At 34.8% G+C, this 19760-nt stretch overlaps 1 protein-coding gene across 1 annotated transcript in view; it reads left to right on the top strand.

Moving 5' to 3' along the window:
* The window catches only part of LOC133180295 (transcription termination factor 2-like), a 22449-nt gene extending 2689 nt beyond the window's left edge, over positions 1-19760 (top strand). The window contains exons 5-24 of the mRNA XM_061314837.1: positions 2-928; positions 1107-1245; positions 2225-2389; positions 2662-2784; positions 3818-3917; positions 4095-4234; positions 4811-4930; positions 5104-5257; positions 5521-5641; positions 6724-6923; positions 7076-7140; positions 7328-7416; positions 7978-8069; positions 8201-8429; positions 9116-9268; positions 9365-9423; positions 10185-10421; positions 10599-10673; positions 15529-15612; positions 19612-19760. Coding sequence (XP_061170821.1) covers positions 2-928; positions 1107-1245; positions 2225-2389; positions 2662-2784; positions 3818-3917; positions 4095-4234; positions 4811-4930; positions 5104-5257; positions 5521-5641; positions 6724-6923; positions 7076-7140; positions 7328-7416; positions 7978-8069; positions 8201-8429; positions 9116-9268; positions 9365-9423; positions 10185-10421; positions 10599-10673; positions 15529-15612; positions 19612-19672 — 3333 coding nt within the window. The 3' untranslated portion in view covers positions 19673-19760. The remainder of the gene's footprint in view (position 1; positions 929-1106; positions 1246-2224; positions 2390-2661; positions 2785-3817; positions 3918-4094; positions 4235-4810; positions 4931-5103; positions 5258-5520; positions 5642-6723; positions 6924-7075; positions 7141-7327; positions 7417-7977; positions 8070-8200; positions 8430-9115; positions 9269-9364; positions 9424-10184; positions 10422-10598; positions 10674-15528; positions 15613-19611) is intronic.

Raw genomic sequence — 19760 nt, 5'->3', positions numbered from 1 at the left:
GGAGTCTGGTAGACCTCTGGGAGACTATAACTACCAAGAGAGAAAGAAGTCAACTGAAAGTAAGGCAAAGGTAATGGCCTCAAGAGAAACAGAAAAGCCATCAAGAAACTCCTCAGCTAAAGTAGACTCGGACAATGTTTCTTCTTGTGTCCAGAGACGTATCTCTGAGGAGGAAACAGAAGGAGGTTTGGCTGAGGAACTGGCCAATCTAAGTATTGAAGAGGGTGTTCAGCAATCAGGAAGTGACCAGTCAGAGACTACAAAGCAGAGAGGAAATAAGTTAAAGTTGAAGAAGACAAGAGATTCAGGTGTGAGGAAAGATGAATCTGCTTTTGAAAAGTATCGTGATCTTTCATCAACCTCTGAATCTGACAGTATAGATAGCTTCGATTCTCCCTGCTCCAAAAGTAACTCTGCTTTTGGGATATCAGACTCTGAACCTAGTCCGACTAATGATGAGAAAAAGAGCCAGTCAGAACTGAAGCAAGCCAGTGAGACAAATGAAACTCCGAGCCATAGACATAAATATGAAGGAATTGGGAGGATCAAAAAGAAGAGCCCCCAGTCCATTTCACAGACTGACTCCTCCCCGGAGCTTCCATTGATACAGAGAATTAGAATGAAGTCGGGAGAACAAGTGACAGCTGGTCGTAAAAGCCCCGTAGAAATTGTCGAGTTGTCCAGTGACGATGAAGAGGAGAATCCAAAGGGTGCGGGCTCTTCCTCAAAGAGGCCAACAAGTCCACAGGACAAACAGACCAGATATGAACCCCCTCCTCATGCCGTGCCAAGGGCAAAGGAACTCAACTCAGCCAGTGAGAATCAACCAGACAAGAGTAGTGTGCCCCTGACTCCTGCCGAGGAGTGGCAGTTACAGTGTGATATAGACTCAAGGAATTCGTTACTTCTGCAATTAAATAGGCAAAAGGTACAAGTTCTAACAGATTACAGAATATTTTCTTATACTTTTAAAAAATGCTTTTTGATAAAAAATATAGAGTCAGTTTTTATAGCCATTTATAAACTGTTTAAGCAATTGTACTGTTGATTTGGAAAAAAACTTGCTACTGCTTTAATGTGGTATCTATGTTTTATAAAAATTTCAGCATGTTATAGCAACTGTCAAAATGTCAAGTTTACCAGATAAAGGGGAAAAACTCCGCAAGCAGGTGGATGATATTGAAAGAACTGTGTCAAAACTAAACAGGAGAATTGCTGATCTGAAATCAAGGTCTAAATCTAAAGGTGAGGAATCATAAACATCGACAAAGATTGGTTTAAAACTCATCACCAGGTCTGGAGTCTTATTTTGTAGGGAAAAAATTGAAGTCATACTGTTGATTTTTAAGCAAATCCAGTCTATGAATTGGCAATGCAAGCCTTTCAAAATCTGCTGATACCCAGTACTTTTTTACCCAACTTTCAGTATAAATCATGATTGTATCAGCCAAAATATTTGATGGATAAAAATTTTATAACATTGAAATAAAATCACTTCCACAAGGTACTTCCTATTTCAGACTTGTCGAAATTTTGAAATCACTGTCAGACATTTGGTCTGACAAAGTCAAATGTTCTGTCGGACCGGACGAAGGTTTGTCAGACCAGATACTTGTACCTTATTTTGACGCTGAGAAAGGAAAATAAATAACACACCAAAATGCCTTTTATTATTTTCAACAGCCTTCAATCTCACAAGTTTCTTTTCTTAGGATAGAGAGTCTTTAATAAGAGACATAAATGACAAATTTTATGTCTTTGCTTTAACTTTTTAATTGACCATCGTTCCCACGCGGACATCTTTCTGTGTTTGTGACCTTCAATTGCGCATCCCGATCCCGACTTTTTTTAAAATTTGCGTCACGCTCGATTTTTTCATTTGGACCGACGTTTTCTTAAAAGTTATCAGTCCAGACAAATTTTTACCGGCCCTGCTGACAGGACCGATGGATTTCGACAAGTCTGCTATTTTTGTAAAAGGAACCACTTGTTTCTAATCTTTTTGGAAGGCCTGGCAATGTGTATGTGGCAACAGTATCACATAATGACAAATTTACCAGTTTTGTTTTGAGTGACTTATTAAAGCAATGTCATCTTCAAGGTTCACCTTTCAGTATCACTTTGAATTTGAACTTTGACCTTTGTCAGTACCTTTTGATATGATCATACATGTACCATCTATAGTTGTTTTTGTTCCATACATGTGTGAATTCTTTTATTCCAGCTCCTGTCAGTATATTACCAAAGCCCTCAGTAACAACGGGTCAGCCCCAAGTGGTCAAGGTTGTCCCTGGAGGACAAGGTCAAACTCAAGGCCAGCCTCAGGTCATCAAAGTTTATTCAGCAGGAGCAGATGGACAGCAAAAACTCATTCATGTTGCTCAGCCAGGTCAGGGGAATGACGACCTTTGAACTCTAAAGTTTATCATAATCAGATAAAATTCTTTTGAAAAAATAAGACCAATTTTCACTAAATTTTAAGGATTTTAGGTGAAGAATGCTTCAGAAAAGATTAATAAGGAAAATAAGAATCAACAAATGAAATAATATGAGTTTGTTTTATATGCAGCATTGTTATAGATGTTTATGTAATGCATGTAGATACATGTATGCTGAAAGAAGCACATATTCATTGTATTAAATTCTTACCAGGGGCCCAAGCTGCACAGAAATCAGGACCCACCAGTAGCTATGTCCCTCACAACCCCCAGGGACTTAAACAGACCAGCATACTGCCTCATGCTACCACCATCCCCCCACATATACTGCAACAATTGTATGCAGGTAATGAGCCTTTCATGCACCATGTATCTCTACATAGAGCCACTCACAACCATTAGATACACACATTAACATTCTCTTCCAAGATTTGCAAAAATCATCTTCAAGAAGGCACTTTTTCTTTGTATCATTTGAATTTATTGTTCCCCTACAAATTCTTTGTCTGATAGTTGCTTCTGGCCTACATGTTGTATTTGAGTGACTTGAGTTAAGTACACCATTTAGGCTTCTGTTCAAATGATTAAAAAGATGTACAGAGCAATGCACAAACAATATATGCAGCAATTTTTTTTTGTTTTTTTGCAGACATCTATTATTTTTTTTTTTTTTTAATTCTCCATTTTTACCCTGATTTAAGAAAAAAAAACCAGCCTGTCAATCTGAATCTCCATTGAGCTTATCACTATGGTCTATGTTCTGAAAATGTGAAGCTTGAATACTATTCAGGCTAATTTGTCATATGTATGGATAATAGCTGGGTAAAATGAGCTTAGGCTTTGAAATTGTTGATAATTTCATTCAGGAAAATGGGCATAAAGTGGCCCCTTACACACCCAGTATATTTTCAATATTTTTTTTAGAATCAGGAGCTGCATCTGACATATATTTTACTCTTGAGTGACCCTGGTTAAGGACAGTGTTTAGGATGTTTCTAGCTTACTACAAGTGATATTCAAGACATGCACACAGTTCAGTTTTCAACTGAAACTTTTATTTGATGAATGCATTAGATGCTGTTCTACATGTACAATTGTACATTTTCAATCTTAATTGACTCGGAGAAAGACTTGATTGAACAATTTCCCAGCTTAACAATTTTAAAATTTACACAGTGCAAATTTTAATGATCTGGTGCATCATTCTGGATCTTTTGGTCTGTGCAATGTTTGAAATGTTCCATGTTTTGATTGTGCTAAGATTTTTCTATTTTTTAACAAATATCAAGATATTTAAAGTCTAAATTTTGACTTAAGTCTATTCTCAGTTTATGGTCTTGAGACATGGATGACAATCAGCATTTGAATTTCTATTATAGCAAACCCTCAGGCCCAGACTCTGTATGGAGGAAGGATGACTGCAGCTAGATTGAGAGAGGTAGGAAGTGTAACCAAGGAAGCCATCGAAAAATTACACAAGTGAGTTACTGAAATAGTCCACAGCTAGAAATGTAATTCTTGAGACAATGCTGCAAAAGCTGGAGTCAGTTGTAATCCTGAAATCTTTTATCAGTCACTTTGAATTTTATGAGATAGTTGAGGTAGAAAATTAATCAAGGAATGTTTACATAATGAACAGTTATCTTTTATGTACAGACAACTAGAGACCTGTCCTGATTCTAGTACAGAGGTGGAGGACCCTAAAGGGCTGAAGGTGTCACTGATGACTCACCAAAGACAGGCTCTGGCCTGGCTTACCTGGAGGGAGGGGCAGCACCCACCAGGGGGAATCCTAGGTAAGGGGTGAAAACCCACCAAATGGGGGGGCAACACCTATCGGGGGAATCCTTGGTAAGTGGTGAAAACCCTTGAAATGGGGGGGGGGGGGTGGGCAACACCCAACAGGGGGAATCCTAGGTAAGGGGTGAAAACCCAACAAATAAGGAGGGGGACACCCACCAGGGGGAAACCTGGGCAGTTGGTGAAAACCCACCAAATAAAGGACAGGGGCAACACCCACCAGGGGGAATCCTATATGTAAATAGTGAAAACTTTCAAAATAAGGAAGACAACTCGCACTAGATAGGGTCCTAGGTAAATTCTTAAAGCTCACCACATACAGGCACTAACTGGTTCACTTCACACAACTGCAGTGGGCTGGTTAGGGGAACCTGAGTGTATGTGAACTTTCCTCTGAAAATTATATGAACTTTCGTATTGATGATTTTAGGTTATCTTTTCGTGAGAAGATTGGGTTTTTTTATTTCAATGAACCACAAATTTCAAAATTTCAGCCAAAAAAAAAATATATGAAGATTATTTGCACAGCAAAGATATTCTTTTTGTTTGTAGATGAACACATTATTTTTCAGCTGATGACATGGGGTTGGGTAAGACCCTGACAATGATATCATTAGTGCTAAAACAGAAACAACTCAAACCAAAAGAGGAGGAAGATGATTGGTTAAACAGAGATAAACAGCTGGAAAAAGGTCAGGGGTCAAAGAGTTATTCTTTTTAAGGGGTGGTAAAATAATTTTATCAAGAAGTATGCAGATTATCTGTGTTTAAAACAGAATTTTCAATACTTTAAACCTTCAAGAAAAGAAAAAAAAACTCTCATTCTTGTACATGTATTGACATTATTTTCCTCCATATCTTTCAGTGGGAAAGAACATCATTAAGTCTAGAGCCACATTAATTATCTGTCCTGCCTCATTAATTCACCACTGGCACAAAGAAATCGAGAGAAGGGTTAAAGGGAAGAGATTGCAGGTTCTGATGTATCACGGACAGAACAGGGAAAAAGATGTACTTAGGTACATTGTAATAATGGTCTTACTCTCTTTGTACAGTAAACAATTACAGCAAATGTACTTATAATGAATTCATGCCTGTAGCAAAGTGATTTTCATTCTCTGAAGTTTAAAACTGTTTTGTGAACATAATGGATGTAGAGAATTACATTTCTAATAATTCAAAATTGTTCATCCTTTGTACTTTGCTACAATTTTTTTTACTATATTATAAAATCTGCTGTTGGATTGAAATGAAGGAGCTGTGATTAATTTGTAAATTGTAGACTTGCTGATAATGACATAGTGCTAACGACTTACACGCTTGTTGGGAAGGAGGTGGGAGCTGTTAACGTAGATGCTGATGCCCCAGCTAGAGATGGAGAAGAAGCAACAGAGCAGAAACCAGTAAATTTTTATATATATTCAAGGTCTGAGATTGGGGAGCATATGTGTACTTATACATACAGTAAAATTTGTGTTAATCAACCATCAATAATTTTGTAAAGTTAATTAGACAACGTCCAAATTGAAGATTGTTATAAAAAAAAATAAAGAAGTACCGATTTAAGGACTGACATTATATACTGGTATGTTCTGTCAGAAGTCCCAACATCTAGATTTAACAAGTTTCAGTATAACAAATTGAAATTTTCTTCTCTTTGTCAATGACTTTAACATTGACAGCAAAATCTGCACATATATGAATGAGATAAGGATGAATATTATAAAGTCAGGGCTTCTGTCAAGTCAATCATTTATAAAGAGTTTTTATAAAATACAAGCTTGTCACGAAGGTCATTCCCATTGGAGAGGGAGTTTATTTTACAGAAATGGTTTTATGACTTACATTTGTATTATTTTTGTTCTTGATTGGAAGATGATTTGTATGAATGAGATTTGCCTTTAATATAATGCATATATCCCCACTCTCCCTTTTTATTCATAATTTTTTACCCCTAAATATTTTCTACAATTAAATGCCAAAATCACCAACTTTCCACATTTTCAACCATTACAGTTCCAAAATTATTTCTAGTAACACTGGGGCAGTACAGATGTTGAGTAATAGTAAGTTATCATATAATTGTTAAGCATTTTAGTTTTATTTACAAGGATGCCCAAATGGATATGCCCAATGTCAAGACTGTAATTGACAAACAGGAGTTATGAAAATGTTTTTGGACCTCAAATTGTCAAGTTGTTGTCCCAACTTATAATATCTATGTTTTAAGGCATGACATCTGCGAGTATAATGATGAATTATTTGTTTCTGTGGTATTGGCATTGAAAGCGGTAAATCTGCTGCATAGAAGTCATATCTTACAAACAAAATGGTAGAAAACTACTGATATCTGTTTTGAATAAGCAGGTCTGTATAATGTTTAATATGCATTTAGCATGATGTTCAGGTTTGGGAGCAGGAAGGACAGACTGAACTACACACTGAGACAGTCATGTACATTCATCAAACTTTACTCTTTTTCTAGGAGAGCACAGGGTCCAAGACAGAAGACCCGACTTTATTGCGGATTGTTTGGGAGAGAATCATTCTGGACGAGGCCCACAACATAAAGAACAGGAAGAGTTTAACTTCAATGGCTGCCTGTCGTCTGCGTGCTCAGTTCCGCTGGACCTTGACTGGTACCCCTATACAAAATGAACTGTTAGATGTCTACTCTTTACTCAGGTAGGAAGATTGTGGCTGCCACAGTTTTGTTTTATACATGTGGTGTTTAAGATAAATATTAACAGATTCTAATTTCTTTGTATGAGAGAACAGCAGGAATAATATTTATCAAACTGTTTTCAAAATAAAGTCTTGAAGTTTTAACCTTTCAGATTTTTACGATGCTCACCTTTTGATGAATATAAAGTTTGGAAAAGACAAGTGGAATCTAGCAAAGGTACATTAACATTTAATTCAAATCCAGCAAAGGTATATTTAATTCAAATCAAGTCAGTGTACGTAAAGTATAGATTTGAAAAATTATTCAGTATAGTAAATCAGTCTTTATTAACAAAAATAAGAACAACTACTGTATGCATTCATCCACACATGTATCACTAAATTGTTATGTCCTGTGGTTTCAGCTGGTGGGAATGACAGATTGAATGTTCTCATTAAGAGCTTGTTATTGCGGAGAACAAAAGATCAGATTGATAAAGCCGGAAAACCTCTGGTAAGATTGTCCTGACAGCAGGGAAAAAAATATAGAGAGAAGATGCAAAATGGTCATGATTTATTAAAACCTATACTAAATGTACATGTACAGTAAAGCCCCAATATTCCAAATGCCAAGAATCTGTATACCTTATATACAATGTATTCTTCACCTTCTGGATGAAATTTGTGGGAATCAAAATTTACATTTACTAATTTATACTGTGAAATCACTATTTTTCATGGAGATTTAATTTTCTTTCTTTTTGTGGAATGAAGACACCCACAAATTCATGTCCTACAAGAAAGGTACAATTTCAAGTATATAACAATGCAACACTTCTTCACCCATGAAAGCAAATCCCTAAAAGCATTTTTTTTTTCTTCAAACCAGAAAATTACACCCCACGAAAATATGTGATTTTACAGTATAAAAGTTACGTTTCGGATGTTTCATTACTCTGATTATCTGGATTAATGAGGCTAGACTGTATATGGAATTTTGGGATCTTCCTGAGTAGTCTTAGGAAAATATGGATATTTTATGTGTCAAACAATAAATTCAGCTTGTCTTTTTCAGGTTTCTTTACCATCAAAGTCATCCTCTGTCCATGAAATAGAACTCTCTAAAGAAGAAAAAATGGTGTATGAGAAACTGTTTTCTCAGTCCAGGTAACTGATACTACATACCCCTTTTTCAAATACATGTACAATGTAATTTGAATTTGTATCTTAAAATCACAGTTACTGTACTAAACATTATGAAGAATTCATTTTTTTTACAACGAAAACTTTATTAACAGATCTGTGATGAAAGACTACCTGAAAAGGCACGAAGACAAGGAATTAGGGAGGGACACCCGCCCCCAGCCTTCCATAAATCCATTCAGGGATCGACCAGAGGGGGAACCAGTGGGCAGTCAGAGGGGTGGACTGGCTGTAGAAGAATCGGGACGGTCCAGCGGTCAGATGATCCTGGTTATGTTGTTGAGGTTGAGACAATGTTGCTGCCATCTTAGTCTGATGAAGGAAGTAAGAATATTACCCACAATTCACCTAAGCTAGATCCAATACAGTAAAACATGCTTATAATGAAGTGACATGTATGGACGATTTTGCTTAGTTGTAAGTGTAATTCGTTATATCTGTTAAGTTTGCGATATATTTCAAAGCCATGGGTGGCTTCGCTGTAAGGGTCAATTCGCTATAAGCAGGTAATTAAATTTACTTAGCTGTAAGGTCAATTTGCTATAAGTGTGTCCGCTATAAGTAGGTAATTTTAAAAATTACTACACCGTTAAGGGTCAAGTTTTACTGTATTTGATTATTTTTTGTTATTTTTCAAATTGACAGAAAAAAAAATTACTTTTCATTCAACATTTTTTAATACCCTGATGTTGATATACAGTAAAACTCGGTTATAAGAAAGTCACTGGGACGTCAAATTTTGTTTCCTTATTACCGAGATTCTTTATGTCCCTATATGGAACACAGTGAAAAGTCTTCTAGGGGATCTGTAAAAAGTTTCCTTATAACCGAGATTTCCTTATAAACAAGCTCTTTATTACCAAGTTTTACTGTAAAAAGTCAATCAAGGTCAATTTCTTTTTTCCCTAGTGCCCTTTGATCTTTTGATTTTGTTCTTGTAGTATATGACATGATATTCATGAGGAATCAATACAGAATTTAAAACATAACAATATTGTAATATTTTGCAGGCCTTTGATGAGGAGACTAAAGAAACAGAGGGACTAGAACTGGACATTGTTGATCAGATGAAGGACTTGATGCTAGAGACAGGGGAACCTGAAGAAAAGACCAAACTGACCAGGGATTCGCCCATATTCAACACTGCAGCCATGAGCACTAAGGTAAAACTAGAAGTCGAGGAGTCGGTTGTATCATTTTGCCGTAATTTTATTGATATTGGGGTTAATAATTTACACTTTTGTTTTTTGTTTTTTCAGCTAAAGGCTGTAATGGATAAACTCTATGAAATAAAGGAGCTACCAGACAAACAAAAAAGGTATCTATATATACCGTATATACTCGCCTATAAGTCGGTCCGCCTATAAGTCGGTTGTATTTTTTAAGCTTGTATTAGAGAGATTGACTCGCTAAAAATACCAATATTTTTATAACTCGCCTATAAGTCGGACAAAGATTTTTGGACCAAAGTTTAACTCCCAAAAAACTGACTTATAGGCGAGTATATACGGTACATATTTCTAAATTATCTTGATGAAAAATTATATGCTTAATCATAACATACAAGAACAAAAACCATAGATGGGTGTTTCGTGTTGAGAACTGGTTGGGGGGGGGGGGGGGGGGGAGGACTAGGGGAAGAGTGGTTGAGAACTATGGGAGGAGGTTGTTGGTGTGTAGATCTTTGAAGGGTTGTAGTATTTGTGATCTTTGTTTCTTGTGTTGTCAACATAAAGCCATATTGTTACTTCTGAACTAATGTACATGTACGTTATATATCTACTCCAGCATGCTAAAGGTTCACAGCGATTATACTTTTGAGTGGATGCTGAGGTATATAAGAAGTGTAAGGATATTAACTGAGGCTCTTACTTGTAGGAGTAGTTTTGTACCATATTCTACATGTTTACTCCAACATTGAAACAGTGTACAACTTTACAGATGTCTATCTTTCATTTTCAGATGAAAAATCTTACTCTACTTGTAATCATACCATAGCTGTTACTTTTCATAATGAACTGAATTGCTTATGTTGTTATTTAAAGTCATTGATGTTTCATAAGACCTTTTGTGTTTTAGTGTTGTGGTGTCTCAGTGGACAAAGATGTTAGACATTTTGGCTCATCATCTGAAGAATGCAAGAATAAAATACACTATCATCCAAGGTTCTGTATCAGCAAAGAAAAGGATGGAGGCTGTAGAGGAGTTCAACACAAATATTCATGGACCAGAGGTCATGCTGGTGTCACTCAAAGCAGGGGGTGTCGGCCTTAACCTTATTGGAGGGAATCACTTGTTTCTGATAGACCAACATTGGTAATTTCAAATTTTCTCTTACCTTTGATTGCAAAATTTAGTTTTGAAGATTCTGAAGCTTTTGAAACCATATCTGATAACCAATTGTCTTAACTAATAAAATAGTAATGCAACAAAGCAGTGTTGTGTATCATCTGATTTTTTTTTGCAAGCCATTGTAGTACATTGTATTTGTAGGAATCCTTCCTTGGAAGATCAGGCTTGTGACAGGATCTATAGGGTGGGTCAAACCAAGGATGTTTTTATACACAGGTGAACATCAATTCAGAGTTTTAAAAATAACACCCAGAGTTTTGTTTATTTCTTGAATGTGGGTCCTGTATTTGGGGTATTATACTGGTATATTTAATTGTATGTCTGTATACTGTTATTGTTTTGAATAAGTCCCAGAATTTGAAATGTTTTCATGAAGCACAAGTACAGTGGGCTAAATTCTTAGTTTACATATTTTGTTAATAATTTAGTTAACACATTCGTTCAGATTTTTTCAGTAAATTCATAAACTGCATCAACTTTTACAAACACTGATGTTAGATGTATCAGCAAACCTACTCTATAGTATAAATACAGTATGAGTATTGCAAAAAAGTTGTCAGCACTTAAGGAGGGATTCTTCTCATGTTTATATTTAAAAATTAATGAAATTTTCACAGATTGAAGAAGACAATACCACTTAGTGATAGTATCAATTACAGTCAATTGGACCGTTTATTTAAAAGGTCAAGGTCATGTCAACGTCATTATATTTTCCTTGTCATTAAGAAAAAAAAATATTGTTGCCAATCAAGTAATGCTTATTTTTTATTTAAAAGATTTAATCTTTTTCATTTTACATAAAAAGTTGATACAACAAAAGGTCTTCCAGATGATAATATCAAAACTGAGATAAACAGTTAAACTAAATAGATTTTGGGTAACCCGAATTTCCTCTATTTTTATGCCCCACCATGAATATGGCCGGGGCATATAGTGTTTGTCATGTCCGTCTTCCGTCCTTCCGTCACACTTTGCATTTAGCTCTGTTCAAAGCTCAGTTTCAAAGAAACTATCCAAGATGTTTTTATCAAACTTCATATGCTGATAGATATTGATGAGAGCTATTCAACTGCATCAACATTTTTTGACTTTGACCTTGACCTCACTTTTCTTAAATTAGTGTTTAGCTCAGTTTTTAAGATAAGATTCAAGATAGTGTAATCAAACTTCATATGTTGATACATGTATACTGATGTAAGCTATTCAACTGCATCAACATTTTTGACCTTGACCTTTTTTTTGACCTTGACCTCACTTTTCTTAAATTAGTGTTTAGCTCAGTTTTAGTGAAACCATTCAAGATATTTTTAACAAACTTAATATGCTGATACATACTGATGAGAGCTATTCAACTGCATCAAATTTTTTTGACCTTGTCCTTCCTTTGACCTTGACCTCACTTTTCTTAAATTAGTGTCAAACTTCATATGCTGATACATACTGATGAGAGCTATTCAACTGCATCAATATTTTTTCACCTTGACCTTTCCTTTGACCTTGACCTCACTTTTCTCAATTTGTGTTTAACTCACTTTTGAAGAAACCATTCAAAATATTTTTATCAAACTTCATATGCTAATACATACTGATGTAACATTTTCAACTGCATCAACATTTTTTGACCTTGACCTTTCCTTTGACCTTAACTTCATTTATTTTAAATTAGTGTTTAGCTCAGTTTTAAATAAACTATTCAAAATATTTTTATCAAACTTAATATGCTGATACGTATTTATGAGAACTATTCAACTGCATCAAAAACAATTGTCCTTGAATTTTTCTGGGACCTTGACCTCATTTTACTTAAATTTGCATTTTGCTTAATTTTAAAGAAACCATTTAAGATATATTTATATAAGCTTATGCACTTATACATAATTTGGTGAAAATTTATCATCTATATCCAACTTTTTAGATTTCACTTTCAATTTTAAAGAAACTATTCAAGATATTCTCATCAAATTTCATACACTAATACAAATTTTCATGTTGCATTACGGTGGGGCATTTATATCCTATGGACATATTTCTAGTTCTTAATTATGTTCCCCAAACGAAGTTTGGGAACATATTGTTTTTACTCTGTTTCTTATTATTATTATTATTATTCTTTTTTTCTACTTTCTTCTCCGGTACTTTTTTGTCCGGGAGTGTTCTCATAGAACCACTCATCCGATTGACATGAAACCTTTGTAGGGTTAATAGGCATGTTGTGTAGGTGTTCGGAACGAAGGTCATTTTGCGCGCACATGCATGCACGTGCGCGCGCGTGCATTGAGTGAAATGACTGATATACTTGATGAAGCCGTAACTTTTATATTTCTTGATGAATTGCTTTGAAACTCAAAATATAAAGATATATTAGTAGTCTAGACAAGATGACATGGTCAAATTAGCGTGAACTCACGCGCATGCACGTGCGCTCTTCTCTGATTGGCTGATACAAAAATCTCAATAATTTCCTTGTTTTTTGGCAAAATACTTTGAAATTTAGAATATAAGTATATATTATAAGGTGCTACAACATGTTATATAGGAAATTTCTTGAAAACATGTGCATGCAGGTGTGCTGCAATCTGATTGGTTGAAACTTTAAATGTCTATAACTCCCTTGGTTTTCAACAAAACAGGATGAAATTTATGACATGGATAGGCACATAGAACTCCTACATTATGATACTATCAAAATTGAATGCAAGGCCATGCATGCGCGTATGATGAATTCTGATTGGCTAATACTTAAATGGTCACATCTCTCTTATTTATCAATGAAATTCTTTAATATTTAAAACAAATGTATGTATTGTGAGACACTATAAGAAAATAAATGTGAAAAATGTAGAAAACATGTGCAAGCACATGCACTGAAATTTGATTGGCTAATACCCATATGGCTATATCGGAGTAGTTTTCCAATAAAATACCCTTAAAAATAAAGTGTCCATCTATATTACAAAAGTATTGTCTAATTTATTGAAGCTTGTAGGGAATGGGGCATCATAAGGGATTGGGGAGCCGTTTGGGGAACATCTGTAACGGTTCCCGTTACAATTAGCACTAGTTTTTTATGGAATATGGGTTATTTTAATATGCTTTGTATATTTGAAATTTTATTATTTTTACATGTGGTAAAGTAATCATGTAAAGGTACAAAATGATACAAAAGCCAAAAGTTTTGACCGTTTAATTAGAGAGAAAAAACAATTTTTACTGAATTTTTACTCGAATCTGTTCTTAGAATCCTTAGCTTTCAAAGGCTATAAGATTGCCATTTGTCTAGAAAATCATATTTATTTGATATATTTTAAAACTTTAGTCCATCATTATTAATTTCAGTTACTACAAAAGTTTCCTCAAGCCTTTGATTGTTTAAAAATGCCTTTTAAGTTCATTGTTCTGTAATAATTTTGAGAAGCAGAAAAGGATATATTTTCATACGCCGCCATTCTGCCAAAAATATAGTCCCTGCTAGATTTCAAAGTCAGTTTACCATTACTATTTTAAATTGTACAAATATGAAAAAGAAAGAAAGATATGATCTTTAAAATCCTCAACATCTAAATATAAAAGACATTTAAGCAAATATACTTTAAGTATTTCATTTAGTCAGAAACCGGACAAGAATCCCTCCGTAAGAAATACTGATTTTGAATTGGAGAAAATACAAGTATAAATAGCTAAAAAAATTTTTTTAGACATATATCAATGTTTTATCAAAAATAAAATTTAAGAGTGTGTGATGATTGAATTGAATAGAAAATGTGAAGTCTTCTAATTTGATAGTAGAAGCATCAGCCAATTGAAGGTCTACTAAACAGTTAGCCATAAAATCTATTTCAAATTTATTCTTTACAAAGGTAATGCAAAAGGTGCAACCTTATGTTAAATGCTTTTGGACATGTAATCCCTATTTTCGTATTTTTATGCCCCCGGATCGAAAGATCCCGGGGGTATATTGTTTTTGTCCTGTCTGTCTGTTTGTCCATTTGTCTGTTTTTCTGTCTGTCTGTTGTCAACTTTAACCTTGCCCATAACTTTTGATAGGTTGGAGCTATGACTTTCATATTTCACATGTGTATTCCTTGTGACAAGACTTTTCTTTGGGTACCATCATATTTGACCTTTTGACCTTGACCTTGGAGTTTGACCCACTTTTGCAAAATTTTTATGAGACTTTAACCTTGGCCATAACTTCTGAACAGTTGGTGCTTGGGGTTTCAAACTTCACATGTGTATTCTTTGTGACAAGGCCTTCCTTTGGATACCAACCACTTTGACCTTTTGACCTTGACCTAGGAGTTTGACCAACTTTTGAAAAACTTTAACCTTGGCCATAACTTTTGAATGGTTGGTGCTAGGGCTTTCATACTTCACATATGTAATCCTGGTGACATCACCTTGCTTTGGATACCAACCACTTTGACCCTTTGACCTTGACATAACAGTTTGACCTACTTTTGAAAAACTAACCTTGGCCATAACTTTTGAATGGTTGGTGCTAGGGCTTTCATACTTCACATATGTAATCCTTGTGACAAGACCTTCCTTTGGATACCAACCACTTTGACCCTTTGACCTTGACATAGGAGTTTGACCTACTTTCGAAAAACTTTAACCTTTGTCATAACTTTTGAATGGTTGGTGCTAGGGCTTTCATACTTCACATATGTAATCCTTGTGACAAGACCTTCCTTTGGATACCAACAACTTTGACCTTGACGTTTTACTTACTTTTTAAAAAACTTTAACCTTCGCCATAACTTTTGAACAGTTGCAGCTAGGCCTTTCAAATTTCACAGGTATATTCCTCGAGACAAGACCTTTCTTTGGGTACTAACATTTTTTATCTTTAGGCCTGGATTTTGAGTTGCATTTGAGAAACTTAAACCTTCGCCATAAGCTGCCATACGGGGGCATCAGTGTTTCACAAACACATCTTGTTTTTTTTAGCATCAAACATTGATTAGATGTTATGTAATGATAAAGAGGAAAAAGATTACATATTAATGACCATCAGAAATATCGGTACTTAAGTTACTGCTGATAATTTATGTTAAACACATTCATACAGATTCTTGTGTAAAGACACTATTGAAGAAAGGATTGTTGCACTTCAGCAGAAAAAACAAGACCTGGCAAAGAGTGTCTTGACTGGGTATGTATTTATAATTCACTTGTCATTTAAAAAAGCCTTGTTTGGAAACAAAAAAGTTTAATCTCACATGCTGAGTTGTCTCATATACAGTCAAACCTTATATCTCAAACTCGATGTGACCAAGAAAAAATTTCAAGATATCTGAGGATTAATTCAAGATATTGAATAAAATACATAGAAAATGATAAGTTGGGATTTCCAACTCACTTTGACATGCCCATGGTATTCGAAATATCATTGTCTGAGATCTGTGTCTAGTTGAACCTCGGTATCTCAAACATAAATATCTCAAATACCACGGATTAAACACCCAATTTTACGTTAATGCCCCCAAAATTTACCTAATTTGAGATCAATAATATACCGCCTGTCAATCATTAAAAAAACAATAGCTACTGATTTGATTGACAGACCAGCTACCTGTGCTACCTCATAATCTGAGTTTGCATGTTTGGAAACAATTACCTGGCCAAGCATAAAACGCTTTCATGTACCGCATGAATAGTCGCTTTCACTTTGTATGTATACACTATGATAAAAAATTCAAATTGCTATAATATTGTTTGGTAATTATATATCAAAAAATTCCTGAGAGTAGATAATTAAGCATTAATTTTTCAATCCCCATTGTTGTTTGGTACTTGTAAGCGATATGAGGTCCAAGACACTCCACTAACTGTAGAACTTTCGGAAGAAAAACTATAGCGAATATTCGAAGTTTTGTTTTAAATTGCAATTTGGAAGCGTCGTTCTATTTTTAGCAAAAATTGTTATTAAAGACAAACAGATTATAAAATACAAATCAATCTACACCATTCGATGGAAGAATGTCACAATCATTGTTCGAATTTCCTCTAATGTATATATTCGTACATTGAAAAGGGTGAAGATAACAAACAGTGATCGATCTTTTAAAAAAAGTCTACAAACAATAAAAATCTATGAACACGGACCCTGGAAATTGTAGTGGTGAATACTTTGGACATGATTGTTGGCCAGAAAAATAAAGAATATTCTGGCTGTGGTACATGTCGGATTATAATGTCACACGATAAATGAAATCTCTTTATTTCAATATTTACACTTATTGAATAATGATTTCTTTTACTGACGAGAAAAAAATATTGATATGATTGCTTTGTAGTTTTCACTCGTGATTTTATTTTTATTTCACTTTTTTCTTAAAAAAAAGATAAGATATTTCTTTATAATTTTTTTTTTCCTTCAAAAGATATCGATGAACCAATTTTATTTTATATTTAAATATAAAAATTATTTACAAAAGTTTCTCTCAAAATTAGACGAAAAGGCGTAATGTTGATCCTGATTACCAAAGACAGACTTCCTGTGTACTACAGTGTGTATAGGGATTTTTGACATCTTGAGTATTGGGGCTCTCCAAGTAAATAACACCAGTACAACTAAGACCACTCCCTCTCCCCGGGTAACGGAATGGTAAAAAAATTGGGTCTTTAAGTCAAAGTGAGTTTGAAGTCCCAAGCACTTTTTCTTCAATGTTGTATGTTAACCTCAAATATCTCAACCCCTTGGATATCTCAAAGTTTTTTCTAGGTCTTATTGAGTTTGAGATAATGAGGTTTGACTATATATATTGTGTAATGTATGAGCTGAACATATTAGGTAATTTCTTAGAGCACCTTGTCTGCAGTGTTATGTTACACAAATTTAAAATCACCAAAAGATGAACTCTCTTGAATGTACTGTATCTGAAATGACTACATAAGCACTAAAAAAAAAACAACTAAAATCTACATAAACAAGATCCTTAGATGTTGAATTCAGTTCACATTGTATTGTTAATACTAATATGATCACATTTTGTCATACATCTGATCTTGATGAACAGGTGTATTAGACCTAATCTAAGTGTCATTTTTTAGGTCACCTGAGTCACTCAGGTGACCTATTGCTATCTGTTTTCGTCCGTCGTCGTGCATCGTGTGTTAACATTTGAACATTTTCAGCTTCTTCTCTGAAACCGCTGAACCAATTTCAGCCAATTTTTGCATATGGCATCTATGTGTGAAGGGGAACAAAAATTATGAATTTCATGGTCCCTGCCCCCCTGGGGCCTGAGGGGTAGGGCTAAAACCATCAAAATTAATGCAATCTTTAAAAATCTTCTTCTTTACTCCTGGACATCAAGCAGTCAAACTGTTGACATGATTGTAATAAGCATTGAGCCCTATACCAAAATTGTGAAATTCATGGCCCCAGGGTCAGGGGTTCTGGTGCTAGGGCGGGGCTATATAGATCATATAGTGAAAGTGCATTATTTCTTTGAAAATCTTCTTCTCTACTCCTGGGTATTATTTAAACAAATTAGATACTGAGTTATGATCAGCAAGGATGACTCTACCAAAATTGTGAAATTCATGGCCCCAGGGTCAGGGGTTCTGGTGCTAGGGTGGGGCTATATAGATCGTATAGTGAAAGTGCATTATTTCTTTGAAAATCTTCTTCTCTACTCCTGGGTATTATTTAAACAAATTAGATACATAGTTATGATAAGCAAGAGTAACTCTACCAAAATTGTGAATTTCATGGCCCCAGGGTCAGGGGTTCTGGTGCTAGGGTGGGGCTATATAGATCGTATAGTGAAAGTGCATTATTTCTTTGAAAATCTTCTTCTCTGCTTCTGGGTATTATTTAAACAAACTAAGTACATTGTTATGATAAGCAAGGACACCTCTTCCAAAATTGTGAAATTCATGGCCCCAGGGACAGGGGTTCTTGTGCTAGGGTGGGGCTATATAGCTCCTACAGTGAAGGTGAATTATTTCTTTGAAAATCTTCTTCTCTGCCCCTGGGTACTATTTAAACAAACTAAGTACATTGTTATGATATGCAAGGATGCCTCTTCTAAAATTGTGAATTTCATGGCCCCAGGGTCAAGTGTTCTGGTCAAAAGGTGGGGGGGGGGGGGGCTCTATTGATTATATAGTGAAAAATCAAAATTTCTTTGAAAATATTCTTTTCTGCTTCTGGTCAAAAAGCAAAGAAGCTAAGTTTATAGTTATGATGAGCAAGAGTGCTTCTTCCAGAGTAGTGAATTACATGACCTCTGGGTCAGATGTGCTGGTATAAGGGTGGGCTGTTGATAATGTAGTGAAAATGCATTAATTCTATTAAATAATCCTGTCTGCTCCTTAATGTTAAGCAGTTAAACAAAGTGATTACTTATGATGAGCAAACTTGAAACTTCTGGTCCCAGGGTGAGAGACTCTGGTGTTTCTCGTGAAGGGGGGGGGGGGGAGGGGCTCTATTGATAATATAGTGAATCTGTAGTGAAAATGCATTATTTCTTTAAAAATCTTCTCTGCACTTGGGCATATCAGAGGCAAAAAGTGTAAAAGTTGTAATAAGGAAGGGTATTTTTACCAGATTTTTGAACATCTGGACCATTTGGTCAAGTGTTCTGGTCCTAGCCAGGGCTCAATTAATTTGCATTCTACTGAGAGGAGTTATTCCCCTTTGCCATTTACTTTTGATAATTAATCATTGTAAATAATGTACTTGAAAAATTAATAGAATAAGATAATTATGCAAGAATTGTTATTGTATAATACAAAAAGTATTTTCATAGTTTTAATGATCATGTGGACTTGTAAGTAATAGATAAATGAAAATGAGACAAAAATAACTTGTCTTATTAAATGTTCATCAAAGACCAAGAGAGGCCATTGTAAGAGATTACAACAAGGAATTAAAATAGTACAAATTTTAAAGCACTGATAGTTTGTTAATATACTGTATGGTGATAGTGATAAATGGGGAACAGATTAGAACCTAATTTATGAACTGTTAATGAATAGTAGACTAATTATTTTGTTGATCCTGATCACCCTATTTTTCTTGCTTTTGGGCAACAAAGCTTCACCTTTCATTTCATTTTAATACTCTATGGATCCTCTAAAATGTTGTACTCAGGTGACCGTTAAGGCCCTTGAGCCTCTTGTGAATTTTTTTTTTTCACAGGTCCGGAGGAGTGAGTTCCCGTTTGACCCTAGATGACCTCAGAATGCTGTTCGGAGTTTGATTTTAATCAGTGGACTTGATAGAAATGATAATTTTAGCTGATTTTTTACAATATTTATTACACAGAGCTATACCAAGGGTATATAATA

This window comes from Saccostrea echinata, unplaced genomic scaffold (assembly GCF_033153115.1).
Source record: "Saccostrea echinata isolate AGI-Se365-2 ecotype Australia unplaced genomic scaffold, CSIRO_AGI_Sech_v1 ptg000006l, whole genome shotgun sequence".
Classification (NCBI taxonomy): Eukaryota; Metazoa; Mollusca; class Bivalvia; order Ostreida; family Ostreidae; genus Saccostrea; species Saccostrea echinata.
Note: the sequence above shows the minus strand (reverse complement) of the source record. Positions and strands in the feature narration are given on the sequence as shown.